Source organism: Somniosus microcephalus, chromosome 1, assembly GCF_052327205.1.
Source record: "Somniosus microcephalus isolate GS21.2 chromosome 1, FLI_Smic_1.0, whole genome shotgun sequence".
Classification (NCBI taxonomy): domain Eukaryota; kingdom Metazoa; phylum Chordata; class Chondrichthyes; order Squaliformes; family Somniosidae; genus Somniosus; species Somniosus microcephalus.
The window spans coordinates 151569524-151589111 of NC_140987.1; the positions used below are offsets into that span (position 1 = coordinate 151569524).

Below are 19588 nucleotides of genomic sequence, written 5' to 3' on the forward strand. Positions count from 1 at the left end.
TCCTCAGCAAACAAAGGCAGCCTGGCTGCACATTGCTGAGGAGGTAAGCGCAAGGTCCTTATATTCACGCACCTGGGTCCAGTGCCGAAAACAGTTTCATGATCTTCTGCGATCATTAAAAGTGAGCATCCCATCACACTTGCCTTCAATCTGCTTCCCTTCTCTTCTCATCACCAGCACTCTGCTTTATAAGCCTGCTTCTCCACATCCCACCTTACCCTTACTTCCCTTGCACCCTTACCTATCCATCTCTCTATACTCAATCACTTCACCATCCTACTATACACCCCTCACACTCGCTCTCACTGATATGCAATGACAACAACTAACAATGCACAGGAAGGCAGCTTCCTCATGGCAGCTTCCTCTTGGCACCTCACTCCATCTTGGTCTCCCTCTAAGCTTCTATGTTATGGATTCTTCACATTCACTCCATCACTCTCGCTGAAACTCCACTTGTGTCCCTCCTTGCGGGAAAAGATAACCCACAATAAGAGGGAGAGATCATCGACAGGAGGAGGCCCACCACCCCTGGCAACATTGACAAGTGCTGAGGAGGCTGCTCACGAGATCGTGGGAGGTGGCGAGGAGCTGGAAGTGGGGGACAGAGAAACGGGCGCACTAGATGAAGCTGGTGACAGAATAGATTTTCAACCCTCGCATTTAGATTTCATGATTGACTGCAATGGCATATGATGTTCATAGAGAATGACTTTTGATCATCTGCCCAAAGGATGTGTCTGCTATCTAAAAATCAGATGTCTAACTCATGCCTTTACTCTCCCACAGGACCATCGAGAGTCCCTCCCCACTGTCCAGGAGGAAGAGCCAGCCGACACCTCAGAGGAACCTGCAGTCTCTGAGGGAGCAGCGTCACCAGGACTAAGCTCACCCAGCACCAGCGCAGAAACACCCACCTCGGCGGGGCCTTCGCAACTTAGAGTAGTGTTGTCACCTGGTGTATCACAGCTCACAAGTGAGCATCAGCAGATGGTGGAAACAGCGACAGCAGTGGAGAGTCCTCGTCGGAGGTCTCAGGACTCTCCTAGCTCAGCTCAGCTGCATGCAGATGCTGTGCCTCTGGGACCATCCAGAAAGACAGCGGTGCTGGAACTTCAGGAACAAGTGCAGGGGTCTCTGACCAGGTGTGCATCCAGGGTAACTGCGAGTGTGCAGAGAATGGAGGAGTCCATCTCAAACATGAGCACTGTCTTTGTGGAGACAATGGCACGTGAACATGCTGCCATAGAAAGGTGGCAACCTCCATGGAGGACATAAGTCGCCAGACTCAAGAAAACATGGTGACTCTTCTAAATAGATGGTCTGCTATGGAGGATAGATGGGCATCTATTGAGGAGAGACACCAGAGGTACATGGATGTCTCCGTTATGAGGACTGCCAGTACAGATACGGGTCCTCAAGGTCCCCACTGATGTGCAGCAAGGTGCTCTCCAGCCACTTGCTAACACTGAAGTGCAGGTGACCCATGAGAGGGATGTTGGTGGCAGACATCAAGGAAGTGTGGGCTCCTCTCTAAGCGCTCACATGGCCAAATCACTGCAGAGCCCTCAGTCAGAGCCCTAGATTCCTCACCCAGCTGAGATGGCCGTCTCAGCCCCTGCACAGCCGCAGAAAGAACAGACTGTGGAGGAGCCCTCCCAGGCTCCTAAACACAGAGGACGCCTGTCAAAGGCGTCTAAGCAGGCGCAGCATCAAAGTGAGCAAGGTGCCTCTACATCTGCTGAAGTCACAGGGGAAGCATCACGTAGAAGCACACGTAAGAGGAAGTTAACACACAAATAGTCACAAAGGTAGTCACTTGGGTGTTTTGTTCTGTTGTAAAGTATTGATTGTTATCCTTTTGTGATGTGATTAAACAAAAGTGATGGCAAAGAGTTGAAGTTCTGACCTATGTGTTCTGAGAAATAGAAGTTGCACAGTGAGGGCTCAGGATGACTTGCATTTGTAATGATGGTGCCGAGAGTGATAGGAAAGCACCGTTTATTGGAGAGATGACATATGGCGTCTTAAGAAGGTCATCCACACATTCATAGCCATATGCCAGCCACCTATGGTTGAAGCGTAAGCTTACGCGACTCTGGCATGGATGAGTGCCTGACGGCCAGCAATATGGTCACAAGCTGCTGCATTGGCCACATCCAGCCCCACAAGGTATGCCTCCTCCTCCTTGTCCTCCTCTTCATCCTCTTCCTTCTCCTCTTCGTCGTCCTCCTCCTCTTCTTCCGAGGAGGCTCTGCGCTGAGCCACTTGTTCCTCGGGCAGCACCAAGCCACGCTGCTTTGTGATGTTGTGCAGGGCACAGCAGATGATGATGATTCTGGACACCCTGGCTGGTGCACACTGCAGGGCTCCACCAGATCTGTCGAGGCATTAGAATCGCATTTTGAGCAAGATGGTTTTCTCTATGATGTTTCTGGTGGAAATGTGGCTCAGATTGTACTGCTCTGCAGCCTCGTTTGATGGCCTCCTCATCTGTGTCATGGGTCACTTTGTCAGGGGATAGCCCTTGTCGCCAGGTAGCCATCCGGAAAGTTGCATTGGCGGATTGAAGAGTCATGGCAACTGCCAGGGTACTTGGCGCAAACATGCATGATGCTCTTCCTCTGGTTACACACCAGCTGGACGTTAAGGGAGTGAAAGCCTTTGAGGTTCAGAAATATAGCTGGGTTGTGATGGGGTGCCCTAATGGCCACGTGTGCAGTCTACGATGCCCTGCACCCTTGGGAAGCCTGCTATATTTGCAAAACCAACCGCACACGCAGTTACACTTGCTTCATCCGTGGAGAAGTGGATGTAATTGTGGGCCTTTGCAAAGAGGGCATCGGTAACCTGCGTGAGGCAGGTGTGTGTGGCCGACTGGAAGATACCGCTGATGTGTGCAGCTGATCGCTGGAAGGATCCCGAAGCAAAGAGGTTGAGTGCAGTGGTGACTTTGACAGCCACTGATAAGAAGTGTCCACATGCTCCTCTGGGCTGCAGGTGTTGGTGCAGCATTGTGCAGATGTCAGTGACTACCTCTTGCGAAAGTCTCAGTCTCCTTTGACACTGCTGCTCACTCATGTTGAGGCGGCTCACCCTTGGCCTATAAACCCGGTGTTGGGGGTATCTCCTGTGGTGAGATGCAGGCCTGCACTGATGCCCTCTGCCCTGTGCAGCATCAGGTGGGTGAGGAGAAGGTTGGCACTCCTGCTGTTGCTGCTGCTGCTGTGCCTGGTTCTGCTGCTGCCACGGCTGCTCTTCCTCCGAATCTGAGGACCAGGATAAGAGGGTATAAATGGTTCCCATACCACTGGTATATATCTCAGTCGAGGAATGGAGGTTGTTTGTGTTCAGACAAAGTGGCCAGAGGGTATTCCAAGGAAGTCACACTGCAGATGGATTTCAGCCTCAACACACAAGATTAGTTGAGCTGCAAAAAGTCTCCCAAACCTCAAAGCACGAAGTTGTGGCATCTGAAACTATGAGAGATTGCAGGACCACTTTTAAGCTGATCGAGTGGCTGCCAACAATTCAGGTCTTCGCTAAACCTATCTCAATGCAGCTGGCGTGTTTTTCTGAAGGCGGGCAGCACGCAGAAAAAGCTGCAAAATCCGAGCAGGCAGTTAAAATAAGATTGAGGCAGAAATTCCGGTCCCTACGAGTGAGTACGCGCTGTGTACTCACCCGTAGGGACATCGGAAATGTCGGTTTCAGGCATGCACTGTGCATGCACTGGAAACCGGCATTTCCGATCTGTCAAGAAAGCGCTTGACAGATCCCCTGGCTGCCCTGGAGCAGGGCCTCTGCGGGTGGACAGTTCCGTTTTTTGGAGACCCTCCACCTGCAGAAAACACTTACAATTCTTGCGCAAGGCCTGCTTTTACCAGGCTAAGAGTTGAAGAAAGTAAAAAAAAAAAAAAATTTTCCACTGATTTATCATTTTAAAATATTTTAAAGAAAGGTAAATTGATTTTTAGCCCTGTTAAAAACTTTAATTATTTTTTTCAAAATTTTAATTTTTGTTTAAAAGTTAATTTATGTAATTTATAGTCATTTTAAAAATGTGATAAAAAGTTATTTGAAGTTTTACTTACGTTTTGGGGGTGATCTCTATTCATAGATTTGACAGGTCTTCCTGTCAAATCTATGAATGGAGATTCCTTGCTCTGATTGGCTCCCCATGGCCCACGTGATCCCAGGGACGCTGCAAACTACCTGCACCCCTGGGATACGCGAGCACTGCACACCGGCAGTTTGAAGAGGTACAGCAACGTAATTCTGCGCCTCCCAGGAGCCCTCCGGTCCAGGTGGAGATTTTTCCAAATCGCAGCCCACCATCCACGGGAGGGCTGCGAATGGAATTTCTGGGCCATTATCCAGGCAGTTAACAAGCTGGTAACTGCCTTAAGTGCTGTTGAGTCTGTGTGTCCCAGTTATGCTTAGGATCAATCACTGGACACAGACAACAAGAATAACTTTTAACAGGTCTTTACTATTCGGAGGTCAGGGCTGAACTGCCCAGCAAATCCCTACACAACACTTATATACTGGTGTGGTCACCACCGGTATCTATATATATAAATCGGTACATCTGTCCTTCTGTCTGTCTGTCATCGTGTGTGCGTCTGGCGGGCTATGCGCTCGAAAGTTACAGGGCGTACCTACGCGCGCGTTACCTCCAAAGAAAGCTTACGCTTCCGAGACGGTTTTAAGCGTATTTACGTTTCGGCCGGGCTAAAATCGCGCCCGCGGTATCCGAAAAACCTTCAACATTCCGCTCATTAGCATCTCATTATCCGCTCATTAGCGACAGAGTGACCTCGAGGTCGACCAATCGTACGGCGGCTTGCTGCCGTGTGCGGCCAGGCCCTCCTATGGTCGAGTGACGGGACGATTGACCAATCCTACGCTTTGGTGACCTGACGGTCGACCAATTGGTGCGTGTGTGGGCGGGCCTTATCGTTCTGAACCGAGGTGAGTCGCCGCCATCTTGATTCCAAACTTTAAATTTCTTTTTCCCGCTTTCTGCGTCTTTAAAAAAAACGTTGCTTTTAAAACACATATTGTTTTAAAAAAAAATGATTTAGAAAGTTATTAACTTATCTAATCTCATTAATTTTCCTACCTTTCCCCATTTTTCCAGGTAGGCCTCGAAGCCTCGGCCTCTCCTCCGCACCCATGCCCGAGCTAGGCACCTCCCGGCCCCACTCGAAGGCTGGAGGGGCGGGCCTCAGCCCAGCGCCGCTCCCTTACTAAAGGGTGCGCACGCAGCAGGAGCAGCTGAGACGCGGCGTCTCTCTCGTTGGCTCGGCCGGGGGGCGGGGCTTGGTGAGCGTCAATGGTTACCCTGGCAACCGGGCCCGCCGGCCGTCTCGCACAGCCGCAATCTTCAAGCCAGCTCGGGAGGCCGGTGCTCGGAAGATCGCGCCTTCGGAGTTCGGTGCTTGGTTGGTGGGGGGGGGCGAGTCTCGGGGAGGCCAACCTTGGGAGTTCGGGGGGTGGGGATCAGGGGGCTCGGGAGTTTGGGGGGGACGGGGATCAGGGGGCTCGGGGACTCTTCCCCTCCCCCCCCTCTCCTCCCCCCTCCTCCCCTCCCTCCCCCCCGCCCCTCCCCCATCCTCTCTCCTCCTCCCCTCCTCCCGTCCCTCCCCCCGCCCCTCCCTCCCCTCTCCCCTCCCTCCTCCTCCCCCCCTCCCCTCCCCCTCCTCCCCTCCCTCCCCCCGCCCCTCCCCTCCCCCACCCTCCCCTCCCCTCCCCCGCCCTCCCCCCTCCCCTCCCCTCCCACCCTCCCCTCCCCTCCCCCCCGCTCTCCCCTCCCCCTCCCTCTCCCCTCCCCTCCCCCTCCCTCCCCCTTCCCCTCCCCTCCCCCTCCCCCCTCCCCCTCCCCTCCCCTCCCCTCCCTCTCTTCCCCCCAGTCGCTCTCTCTCTTCCCCCCAGTCGCTCTCTCTCTTCCCCCCAGTCGCTCTCTCTCTTCCCCCCAGTCGCTCTCTCTCTCTCTTCCAACAACAACATGCCCTCAAAAAAGCCTCGGCACCGCCGGGCACTTCAGCTAGTTACAGTATACAGCAGCCAAGAGAAAGTAGTACATCTCTTAAGGTAGCTCTCTTAAGGTGGAACAGGTTACATACACCACAATCCTCCCTTTTTAGCTTAACAGTTATATCCCCATTTAACATAACATAATAATAACATATATATATATACAACTTCATGCAAAACAGTTCAAAGATTCAGTCTCTGAGGAGGCCTCCTGATTCGAGTTGGATAACGCCTTTCAGGGGTCTCTGATTCTCGTTGCTGGGGTGACTCATCTAGTTGGTCTCTTATGGATTGGACATCATCATCAGGTACATTCACTTCTGAGGTAGATGCTTCAGGTTCACTAACTTCTTCCACAGTTGTCTCTGCCGTAACCATGGGTTCGACCCTTGTTCTCGATTCTACCAGTTGGTCAGCATGACGCCGTATTACATTTTCACCAATATCTACCGTGTACATCAGGGGTCCTTGTCTGGCCTGAATTGTTCCAGATTGCCATTTCTCGTTTTTATAGTCTCGGGCTAACACTGGTTGTCCTATTTCGAAACTCCGAGTGGTCTTGTTATTTATATGCTGGAACTGTTTGTTTTCAACTTCCCTCCGCACATTTGGTTTTAACAAGTCCAACCTGGACCGCAACCTCCTGTTATAGAACATCATGGCAGGACTTTGGTTTGTCACTGCATGAGTGGCGTTTCGATATGCCAGTAGGAATTTGTCCACCTTGTGTTGTAGTGGAATCTGATCTTCGCTCATGGCCTTTATTGCTTTTTTGAACGTTTGTACAAATCTCTCGGCCAACCCGTTTGTAGCTGGATGATATGGGGCAGTGGTATAATGTTTCGCCCCATTCTTCTTCATGAATTTCTGGAATTCTTCTGACACGAGCTGCGGTCCGTTGTCTGAACATATTTGTTCTGGCAATCCATTTCTTGCAAATATCGTTCTTAGCACCGCGATCGTCTTTTCCGAGGTAGTGGTAGTCATCTTAATCACTTCTGGCCATTTAGAATGTGCGTCCACCGCAATTAAAAACATGGAGTCCATGAATGGACCAGCAAAGTCAATATGTACACGTTGCCATGGGGTTGAAGGCCATTCCCATGGATGCAGCGGTGCAATCGGAGGTGCATTTTGCACTTTTTGGCACCCTGAGCAGCTTTTCATCAGATCCTCTATCTGTTGGTCGATACCCGGCCACCACACATAAGCCCTAGCAAGGCTTTTCATCTTGACTCCCCCCAGATGACCTTCATGCAGTTCCTTTAGAACTCTCTCTCTTAACTTAGGAGGAATAATCACCCTTGTTCCATACATCAATGTTCCTTGACAAACGGACAGCTGTTCTCGTCTTGCTGAGAATGCCGGTAACAGTGGATCACCATGTGCTGGCCATCCCTTCACTGTCACTTCGTAGACCCGGGACAGTGTCGGGTTGTTCCTGGTTTCTCTTTCAATACTTGCATTGGTGACTGGTAAACATTCGATGATGGTCGAGTGAAATAACTCAACAGGGTCAACCGTCGGTGCCTCCTCCTCTGTAGGTAGTGGCAGGCGTGACAGCCCATCAGCATTACCATGCTGCTTTGTACCTTTGAATTCAATCTGATATTGATGTGCCCCTAGGAAAAGGGACCATCTCTGGAGTCTCTGTGCTGTCATCACCGAAACACCCTTCTTAGGGTTAAAAATGGATACCAACGGCTGGTGGTCTGTCAGAAGCGTAAACTTTTGGCCCTGCAGGTAATGATTAAACTTCTTTACTCCCCACACAAGGCTGAGAGCCTCCCTATCTATCTGAGCATAGTTGCGCTCCGCGGAGGTCAATGATCTGGATGCGAACGCGATTGGCCTCTCCAGGCCATTTGGCAACTTGTGTGAGAGTACTGCCCCAATACCATATGGAGAAGCATCACAAGCCAAACGAATAGGCAGCGTTGGGTTGAAGTGAGCCAACACTTCCTCTGAGGTGATCAATGCCTTGCTTTTGCGAAAGGCCCTCTTACAGTCCTCGCTCCACTTCCATGGTACTCCCTTCTGCAAAAGAGCGTTCAGCGGGTGCAGCACCGTGGATAAATTTGGCAGAAACTTATGGTAATAGTTAATCAACCCTAGGAACGACCTCAACTGGGATACATTATCCGGAGCGGGAGCCTTCACAACAGCTTCGATCTTGTCAGGAGACTTATGAAGCCCCTCCTGGTCAATGACATGACCACAGTACGAGATCCGCTTCTGAAAGAATTCACATTTCTGGCGATTAACTCGAAGTCCATATTCTTTCAATCTGGTGAGCACCAGTTCCAAATTTGCAAGGTGTTCCTCGTCATCATCTCCTGTAATCAGAATATCGTCCAGGTAACATTGTGTGCCTGGAATTCCCTGTAATACCTGCTCCATGGCCCTCTGCCAAATTGCTGGAGCCGATGCCACTCCAAAAACCAGTCTATTATACCGGTACAAGCCTCTATGCGTGTTGATCGTGAGATACTGGTGTGACTCTTCCTCAACTTCCATCTGTAAGTACGCCTGCACCAGGTCTATCTTGGTGAAGTGTTTCCCACCAGACAACGAAGCGAAGATATCCTCAATCCGCGGAAGCGGATACTGCACCGTGTGAAGCACCGGATTAACAGTGATCTTGAAATCTCCACAGATGCGAACCTTCCCCGGTTCCCCCTGCTTGTTGCTCGATGAACGCTTCATGACGGGAACAATGGGCGTAGCCCACTCACTCCAGTCTACCTTAGACAGTACTCCTGAACGTTCTAGCCCTTCCAGCTTAGCTTCCACAGCAGGTCGTATCGCATAAGGTACCAGTCTGGCTTTGAAAAATTTCGGGTTTGCATGTTCTTCAACCTTGATGTTTGCCGTAAATCCTCTCAGTGTTCCCAGTCCCTGTTGGAACACCTCTTTAGCATCGTCCAATATTCTGGACAATCGTTTAGGTTTGACATCTTTGTTACCGGAATCTACCGTTAGTGCTTTTAAGGAATGCCAGTCCATATTTATTTTCCTAATCCACTCCTGTCCCAGTAGTGGTGGACCTCCCTCAGGTAGCACATATAAGTCCATTCCTCAGCTTTCTTTGCCCTTGTGGACCACCTTTACCTCTATCTTCCCGATGGGGTATACTCTTTGCCCCGTGTATGTTTTCAATACAATCTCCGTATCCCGTAGGGGAATATGTGGGAATAACCTTTTGTAATCTTGTTTATTCATGACCGTCAATGCCGATCCAGTGTCCAATTCCATCTTCACTTGGACTCCTGCTATCTGAAGTGTGACCCAAATTGTTTGGAGGTCTGCTTCCTTACCAACATTGTGTACTCTTAGACTACCCAGTTCATTACTGCTGGAGTCTGAATCTGACTTCTGTTCTTTCGAACTGTTCTCTGTCACCTTGTGTACCTTTCTGTACTTTTCCTGCGGTGACTTTTTGTTGCTGGTCTTCTTTCCTGACAGGCATACTTTAGCTATGTGACCAAGCCTGCCACATTTTCTGCATTCCTGATTTTTGAACCAGCACTGGTTCTGATCGTGCGTTGTCTTTCCACAACGATAACATTTTACTGTACCCAAGACCATTTGATTGGTGCTGAGTTCCGGTGACCGTAGCTGCATTTCCACCGTGCCTCTCGCTGCGGCTTCTTGCGATGCTGCAATAGTGACAGCTTTATCAAGCGTAAGATCATTCTCCTCAAGCAGTCGCTTTTGTGTTCCTTCTTTTAACAATCCACACACAAATTTATCTCTCAGCGCATCTGCTAGTCCTGTTCCAAACTGACAGTACTTCGATAGCTTACACAGTTCAATTAAAAATTCAGCGTTGCTTTCGTCTTTCAGCTGCGTTCTTCTGTAAAATTTAAATCGTTCCGCTATCAGCGGCGTGGGGTTTAAATGATTTTTCAGGAAAGTAACAATATTCGCGAAAGTCTGATCCGCCGGTTTATTTGGTGATAGAAGGTGCTTCAATAGCCTGTATGTCTTCGCACCCATTGAGCTTAATAAGGTTAGTGCTTTCTCATCATCTGGTACCTTATTTGCTTTACAATAAACTTCCATGCGTTCTACATACGTGGTCCAATCTTCGATATCGCTATCAAAGGTATTAATGTTCCCCTGTTTAGGCATCCTTGCAAGTTTTTAAATTTTTCTTTTTCTCAAAATGGCGGCTTCCCGCACTTGTCTTCTTCCCCCGCCTACTAAAATGGCAGCTTCCCGCGCTTGGCGGTCTTTCCCGCGCTCGTCTTCTTCCCCCGCCGACTACAATGGCGGATTCCCGCGTTTGCCTTCTTCCCCCGCTGGCTGCAATGGCGATTGCCGTGCTGCTGCCGTTCTCGCCTCCCCAGCGGTTCTCAATTCCCCGACGCTGCTTTGCCTCGCAGCCCCGCTTGCAGGCCGGTCCTTTACACCGGCTGCGTTTGAGTTCTCCGCGGCTCTCGTGCCTTAAGCTGCCCCAGTCGCTGCGCCTCTCAGCCTCGATTGCAGCCCGGCCCTTTTTACGGCCGTGGTCGAGTTCTCCGCCCTTATTCCTCCGTTTTCCCTCCCCTACTCCACAGCCAACGCGGCCGACTTTCTGCTCGTGTCGCTGATTGGCTTACCCACCACCATGGTAGAAGGGATGATCACTGCCTGTCGCTGATGGAGGGCTTCGTGGTCAGAATTTTTCTTTTTAACCCGGGTTCTCGATGCCTCCTGTGCGATGGTGCTCAGCAGGATGATGAGGGCGGATGCCTCTTCTCGACGCCCGTTCTGAGGACGAAGCTGCCTTGGATGTAAAACTGCCGCAGGGTAAGATCGGACTCGTCGCCACTGTTGAGTCTGTGTGTCCCAGTTATGCTTAGGATCAATCACTGGACACAGACAACAAGAATAACTTTTAACAGGTCTTTACTATTCGGAGGTCAGGGCTGAACTGCCCAGCAAATCCCTACACAACCACCGGTATTACAGTATACAGCAGCCAAGAGAAAGTAGTACATCTCTTAAGGTAGTTCTCTTAAGGTGGAACAGGTTACATACACCACAAGTGCCTCTCCCATCATTTGGTGTCGGGTCAGTATGGGAGCCGCTGACCCATCACTTCCCAAAATCGCGTGGAGTCGGGATGGAGGCGGGTTTGCAGCCCGCCGTCAATTTTTCCAATTTTCGCTACCGACCCACCTCCAAACCCGCCCTCTGAGGTCTATTAAATAATGGCCATGGTCTTTTTAGACTTTCATTGTGCCTAAATTGTATGGTACACTTTTCTTGACGGTGGGGTGACAGCCAAGGAACAGCAAGAAGAGGCTGAGGCATCCAAGCCAAGGTCTGTTTTTAAGGAGCTTTCTCAGTTGAGTCAGCAGCCATGAATGCAGAGGAAAGCCCTGTTCTGAGCAATCCCCTCATTGTTGTTTCTGATTCAAATAATGCCAGCCCATGGACTGCTGCACAATGAAAGCATCATGTTTGTTCCCTGGATAACAGCCACCGATGTGTGTGATGATGTTTCTGTGGTTAGATATCACTTGAACATTAATTCAATGCAAACCTTTCTCTTCAAAGACAATGGGGTTAATATGAAGCGTTCTAATGCCCACATGGATACCATGTGTGACTCTGCACTCAAGGAATCCTGTGAAAGCTGTGCGTCATGTCTCACTGATGCTTCCAGTTGTACAGGCAAAATAATGATGCGCACCCCTTATAAACATAGTGGTTGCCTCTTCCCTGATATATATATGCACTGCAGGCAGCCTCATGTGGCAGATGTCTTCTGTGGTGGTTTGGAAGCTTGCAGTAGCATGAAAGCTTCATGCTGTGGTAATCTTCCCTTGAACAGGAAGAATCGTTCTTGATCCAGATGTTGTGTGCAGATTACTGGCACAACACCATGGCAGCTTGTCTTGTGAAGTGCAGACAAGACTCCTCTGACATGCTCAAGTGCAGGTCCCTGGGCAGTGACAGATGTGATGGCCTCAGCTATCATTGTACCTGTGTTTGCTGGCCCCTTGTACACCCCTTTTCCTCATCTCAATTACATAGCACTATTGGAAGCACCCACTTTTTTTAAGGTACAACATCAAAGCTGCCAGTAACCAAGAATAATGAAGTAAAATGCTGGCAGGGGAAAAAAAGCAAGAATACAAAAATGGAGGCTGACGCAACAAAACCAGCTAATGATTGGAACCAAATGCAGCAAAGGGTAAAAGACAGAGGAAACTGGGGAAAAAAATCTATTCTAAAACCTACTTTCAACCTTTAAGAAACCGGTTTCCTCAGGCTTAGCTTTAAGACTCCTGAAATGTGAAATTCCGATGGGTGCAGCCTCACTGATATTGTAAAATTGACTGCCCTGAAATGTATACTGGTATCCTATTTTCAGAGGCAAAAACTGTGGATGCTGGTTTTTACCTAAATTTGCTCATCGTAAAATCAGGCGTGCAAGGCTAGGCACTCAATTATCCAACCTGCACCCACAGCATGCTAGACCCTGTAGCATTTGCCGTAGTATGTAGTTATTATACCCAAGTATGATCAATTCCTTTAGACTACTGTGATATAGTACGATAGCAAAATACTGCGGATGCTGGAAATCCGAAATAACAACAGAAAATGCTGGAAAAACTCAGCAGGCCAGGCAACATCCGTGGAGAGAGAAATAGAGTCAATGTTTCAGGTCGAAACCCTTCGTCAGGACAAAGGGTTTCGACCTGAAACGTTGACTTTATTTCTCTCTCCACGGATGTTGCCTGGCCTGCTGAGTTTTTCCAGCATTTTCTGTTGTTACTGTGATATAGTGCCTGCTTCTCCTGGAGGTCTGCGCTCAACTGCACTGCGCCAAGACCTACCGGTCATATGGTCATATTTCCTGTTTTGTATCCTTTGCATAATCCAAAACACCCTGCCATTAGGTAAGCCCACTCTCCAGGGGAAGCCGCAGTACCTTAAAGGCCAGCTGCAGTTTAAAGGGCCATTGTATTTATGACTGGCTACTAGCATTGTGTGCTGGCTGCATTGTGTCCGGATTTGTTTCTATTTGCCTGCATTTGTTCTCATTAGTTTTTCTGCACTTTGTTTTTGTGCTTATATGTATTTGGCAGGGTGCTTTCCATTAAGCATCAAGCAGAGGCACTATATAAATGCAAGTTATTTCTTTCCTGTTGAACCCGAGGAAACTGCATATAATTGTTGACTCTTTAGACCAGGACATCAATCACTTGTTGAATGCAGTATTGCGCTGCTAACTGGCTGATGTTACAAATTCTGGCAGTGGCCTCCTGAAAAGGCAAAAAAAAAATGGTGGTGATGGATACTTTGACTGTCACTGGCAGCACCCTTTCCCTCTCCTGGAGTGTGGTTGCATGTCTTCCTTTAACAGGAAGCAGAGCTCAGGCTACCTCCATTGGGAACCTAAGCCTCTGAAGGCTTCTGTAATATTGAGAAAATTCCTGTGAGACCAATAGATTTGTCCATGAGAGTAATGGCAGGTAGGCTCCCTCCTCCTCCCATTATACTTCACCTCCTTGGCATCTAAAATCACTTCCTGTTCAAACATCTTTTCCTCCAAATAGGTTGGTGTGGATTTATGGGTTAGAAACTGGACTGAAATAACGACATTTGAGCTGTTGTAAATAGTTTTAAGATGTTCTTTGCACTTATTAATTTGCACTATGGGTAGGTAGAGGTTTTTAATCACCATGCTCACTGATGATGCTAAATATATGGAATTCTGATTGTGCTAAAAGGAAGGATGCCCTACAAATAATCAAGTGTCCTCAAAACTTGGACATGCCATGCTCTCGTAGTGCAACAACGAACTGGGTAAATGTCAGGAAACCCTTGGTCCGAAATGGAAATTACATGCAACTTAAGGTCTGGTGCTTTAAAAACACATTGGTCCATGATCCAGCACCCAGCTTACACGGGCACTGCCTACCACTGAGCTGCTACCAGCAAAATCTAAGGGAAGCTGGTGGCAGGACACTGTAACATCATTTGTCCCTTACTTTAATTCAATTTGCACAGCTAGCTTCTTTGAAATGCCTCTGAAACCCAAAAAATGTATGGACTGGAAGTGTGTGGGCAGTGTAGTTGGGGTGGAGAACCAAAGTAACCAGCCTCTGCCCGTTCTTTGTACATTTGAGGCATACCACAAAGAAAAATCAGCCTACACTGTTAGAATAATTAAAATGTGATGTTCATGTTCTGTCTTACTCATACCAGTGCTAGTGAAGAAGCATTTGCTTGCAGCTTTTCTTTTTTATGTGCTTCCTGAAGTTGTTTTCTCAGATCCTCCAATTGTACACTATACAGTTTGCTCTGATGATCCAGTAGAATCTTCTGTGACTTCAATTCCTGCTGAACCTTTTCCATGTTTTTCTGACAATAGAAAAATACATCTAATAATTTAATTAAAAAGCTACGAAACAGGTAGTTTCTGAAGGAAAGCATTTAAAATTTGTGATAAGTCAGTCTCCTTTGATGGGAAAATAGATGCCTGTAAATTAGAGGACTGATTGGGTCTAAATCAAAATAACTCGGGTATGCCAAATGTAGAAAGGAAGCATCTCCCACAACTACCACCAGTTAAAATTGCTAGAATCGTTATGTGTGGCCATACCACTACACATTTGGTGCATGTTGAATCATAGAATCTTACAGCGCAGAAGGAGGCCATTCGGCCCATCATGCCTGTGCCGGCTCTTTGAAAGACCTGTCCAATTTAGTCCCACACCCAAGTTTTTCCCCATAACCCTGCAAATTAGTCCTATTCAAGTCTATGCACAGTTGCCTTTTGAAAGTTCCGATGGAATTTGCATCCACCACCCTTTCAGGTAGTGCATTCCAGATCTTAAAAACCATCTGGGTGAAAAAATTCTCTTAATTTCTCCCTACTTCTTTTGCCAATTCTTTTAAATCTATGGCCTCTGGTTAGTAACCCACTTGCCTGAGAAAACAGTTTCTCCCTACTTGCTCTATCAAAACTCCTCATAATTTTGAATACCTCAATTAGATTTCCCCTTAATCGTCTCTGCTATAAAGGAGAGCAATCCCAGCTTCTCCAATCTCTCCAATTAACTGAAGTCCCTCATCCCTGGTATCATTCTGGTAAACCTCCTCTGTACACTCTCCAAGGCCTTGACATCCTTCCTAAAGTGTGGTACCCAGAATTGTACATAATATTCCTCCGAAGGCCTACCAGTGATTTTTAAAGGTTTAGCATGACTTCCTTGTTTTTGTAATCAATGCCCATATTTTTAAAGCCAAGTATCCTATCTGCTTTCATAATTGCCCTATCAACTTGCCCTGCCACCTTCAAAGATTTGTGAATATGCACCCCCAGGTCCCTCTGCTCTTGCAACCCCTCAAAATAGTACCATTTAGATTATACTGCCTCTCCATATTGTTCTCTCAAAGTGCATCCCTTCACACTTATTCACATGAAATTGCATCTGCCATGTGTCTTCCCATTTCACCAGTCTGACCATGTCCTCCTGAATTCTGTTATTATCCTTCTCACTATTTACTACATTGCCAAGTTTTGTATCATCCGCAAACTTTAAAATTGTACTCCCTACGCCCAAGTCCAGGTCATTTATATATAACAAGGAAAGCAATGTTCATGATACCAATCCCTGGGGACCCCACTGCATACTTCTCTCCAGTCAGAAAAACATCCGTTCACCACTACTTTCTGCCTCATATTCCTTAGCCAATTACGTACCCAAGTTACCACTATCCGTTTAATCTTACGTGCTTCTATTTTCCAAATAAGTCTGTCATGTGGTACTTCATCAAATGCCTTTTGAAAGTCCATATATACATCTACTGCACTACCCTCAGCAACATTCTCTGTTACTTCTTCAAAGAACTCAATCAGGTTAGTCAGACATGATTTGCCTTTAACAAATCCATGCTGGCTGTCCCTTAGTAATTCATGCTTCTCCAAGTGAGAATTAAGTTTGGCCTTGACAATGGTCTCTAGTAGTTTTCTCACCATTGATGTTAGACAGATTGGCCTGTAGTTTCCAGGTTTATCTCTCTCCCCATTTTTGAACAGGTGTGTAACATTTGCAGTTCTCCAGTCCTCTGGCACCACTCCCATATCCAAGGAGGATTGAAAGATTGTGATCAGAACAACTTCTATATCCACCCTTGTTTTCCTCAGCAACCTAAGATGCTGGACCGGGTGACTTGTTAACTTAGTGATGCCAAGCTATTCAGGACCTCCTTTCTATCTATCTTTTATCCTATCCAATATCTCTGCTCCCTCTTCCTGTTATGATAAAGGATATAGTCATTAGTATAAATATTACAGAATACCACAGATTGACAAAAATAGCAATTAAAGCAATCATTAGGCAGCAGATCTGACCAATATTTGGTATTTAGTAACCTTTTACTAAATGATATTTAATTATAACTAAAGTAGGATTAAATACTCTGCCAAACATTCACATTTCTGAGGAAAATATCTAATGAGTGTAATGTTCATTTTAGTTACTGAGTATAGGCAGAATAGATGATAGAAACATTGAAGGAGGAGCGGTGACCTTTTCAGATGATTTACAGACCATAAATTAAATATTGGCATTGAAGGAACAGCAGTACTTGCACCAGTTCACTCTCAGCAGAGAACTGTTCACTGAATAGTCATGTGATGATGACTACCTGGAATCAGCTCCTGTAGCTCTGAAGTTAGCTTGCACTATCAATTTTTATGTTATGGGTTCCTTCCAAATACCATGAGAGGATTACACTGTGCTGGGTGACAATGTTGGATGAATGTAATGGAAAGGGTTTATCAGGACAGCAGCAAGATTCCTGCAGCTGAACTAAAGTGATATGGGGAAGTTTGCTAGTGTAATACTGCCAATAATTACATTCTATATAAGGAATACTTGAGTGTATTGTAATAATGTCAATTCTTAGCTTTTGTCTGTTAAGCAGGATATTATAATCTTTAAGCCACAACATCTCAAAACAACAAAATCAATGCTGCAATTAGTGTAAAGGGAGCAAGGCCTGCATATGATAAGGATAGCCAAGCAAATAAGCAAGTAAGTATTTTGATTAGCATTGGAATGTGCTGCAAATTAAGTTCATGTAGAGTGTGAGAACTAAGAGGGCTGGCTAGTAAAATATGCTGGCTGTCACATAATAATGATAAGAAAGGGTATAAAAGCAGAGGGTCTGCACCGTGACGGGGTGCTGCGATGGATCCTCCACAGAAGGTAATCACTGTGTTCTGATTGGTAAGGTTGCCTTACAGTGGAATGCTCTCATGCTGCTATGACAAATGTTTCTACCTATGCAACCTCTTTCAGGTTTATATCCACTCTTTCATCCTTTGACTTTAGCTTATTGTGCTTTCCTCCCCTTCCCATTAGCCAGCTCGGTCCTTCTCTCAGGAATTCCCTTTCTAAAAATCTGCCCCTCTTAATTTCTCTCTTCCTTTGAAAACCTTCTCAAAATCCATCTTCTTGACCAAGCCTTTGATCTCCCCTGCAAATCTCTCCCTTCATGGTTTGGCATCCCTTCCTTGATCTATTTCTATTTGGGTTGTTTTTTTACATTAAAGTTGCTATTTAAATGCAAGTTGTTGTTTTCTAGGTGCATTTTAATCCAGAAAAAGTCGGATCATTACTTTAGTGTCTTGCAGCAATGTAACATAGTGGGTATGATAGTGTAGTGATTATTGTACTGGACTAGCAATCCAGAACTTGAGTTTAATTGCCACAATGCCAATTTGTGAAATTCAGTTCAATAAGTCTGGTACTTTGTGGGCTGCCACCAGAAAAAGTAACCATGAAAACTGCCAGAGATTACGATAAAATCCAATTGGTTCAAAATGTCCTTTTCCACAAAATGTCCTTGTGGAACGTGCCACTTCTCCCTTGGTCTAGCCCACACTACACTGGTTAATTCTTGATGCTCTCTAAAGTGGCATGGCAAGCCAATCAGTTGTAAAAGCAATAAGAGTGAAATTTTTCTTCGGTGGCAATACCAATCGGCAGCCCATTTTAGACCCCTCATGATTTCCTTTTTGGAAAAAAAGGGTGAGTTGCAATGTACCCTTTAATTTTTTTTTTTGCGTGCGCGGCCCCTTTAAGAGGCTGCACAGCCCATTCAAAATACCGCGCATGCGCAGTTTTTCCCTATTTAAAAGCTGGTCAGCCAGCTGCGCGGGAGCTGCAGGGTGCTGCATGGCCGCACAGCTTAAAGGGAACATTGGTGAGGTGTAAAACAGGCTGCCAATTCACTATCCCCTGTTTCGCGCTACCACCCAAGACCAATTTCACCCCTAATAATTTCCAGAAGGTAGCCCACCACCACCTTTTCAGAACAACTAGGGATAGGCAATATATACAGCATTGCCAGCATCACTCACATCCCAGAATACATTTTAAAACTGATTTTCTAATTTAAATATCTTTACCTAACTGTTCAGCTGTATAATGTTAGCATATGCAGCGTTAATTTCTCCACATGGTGAGTTTCTAATCTCAACTAGACTATTAGAGAGAAATAATATACAATTTCACAAGTAACCCACACCTTATTAAAATTGGATAATAATTCATCCCATCTCCAGTGGAAGGTCACAGAGTACTTTGAGCGCAAGTCAGGGAAAGAGGGCAAAAATTTTCCACTTTTGCGGAATTACATTGCATCATCTTCATGGTGGGAGTTCGGCCCATCCTTGACCCGAACTGATTTTCTAGGATCAGGGGACTTTAAACACTTGTGACAACTCTGATTGAAAAATTAGATCCAAAGTACAGAGCACCGGTGGCACTGTGCCCGATTTTCTGCTGAGCAACAAAAGCATGCGAGACCCTGCTGGTGGCGCGGAGCCTTGGAAAATAGGACTGGTAAATTAAATGTTAACATAATCTACAGCCTTTTTCTTAAAGACCTAGAAGTGGAACTTTCAGCCCCCATTTTCCAAGGCTTTACTCAGGGAGTAGAATCCCTTCCAGTTAATCGATACATCAAGGCTGATATGCAGAGCTCAGATGATCACATTGGTTTCATTTATAACTTTTAGGAAGCCTGCCAGACAGTAAAAGTTATGTGCCACTTCCAGTTGACATCTTCTTTCCACTGGGAATGTGATTAAGGTGTTTCCCCTTGCAAACACAGCATTAGTCACTTGTTTACACAGGAATGAACTGCAGACCAAATTACCTAGATGGACCTTGTAGCATATATTCTTATTAAGGCATTAAGCATCTAAGAACATAAGAAATAGGAGCAGCAGTGGGCCATATGGCCCCTCGTGCCTGCTCTGCCATTCGATAAGATCATGGCTGATCTTCGACCTCAACATCACTTTCCTGCCCGATATCCTTTGATTCCCTTAGAGTCCAAAAATCTATTTATCTCAACCTTAAATATACTAATGACTGACATCCGCAACCCTCTTGTGTAGAGAATTCCAAAGATTCACAACCCTGAATGAAGAAACTTCTCCTCACACCAGTCCTTAATGGCCAAAATGGATGACCTTCACAGGTACAGGAAGAACCATCCCAATTTAGTGTGACTCGATTTGCATAAT

At 46.6% G+C, this 19588-nt stretch overlaps 1 protein-coding gene across 1 annotated transcript in view; it reads right to left on the reverse strand.

The window, feature by feature from the left end:
- Positions 1-19588, reverse strand: part of LOC147124414 (uncharacterized) — a 347949-nt gene that overhangs the window by 202987 nt on the left and 125374 nt on the right. The window contains exon 9 of the mRNA XM_085969950.1: positions 14245-14403. Coding sequence (XP_085826076.1) covers positions 14245-14403 — 159 coding nt within the window. The remainder of the gene's footprint in view (positions 1-14244; positions 14404-19588) is intronic.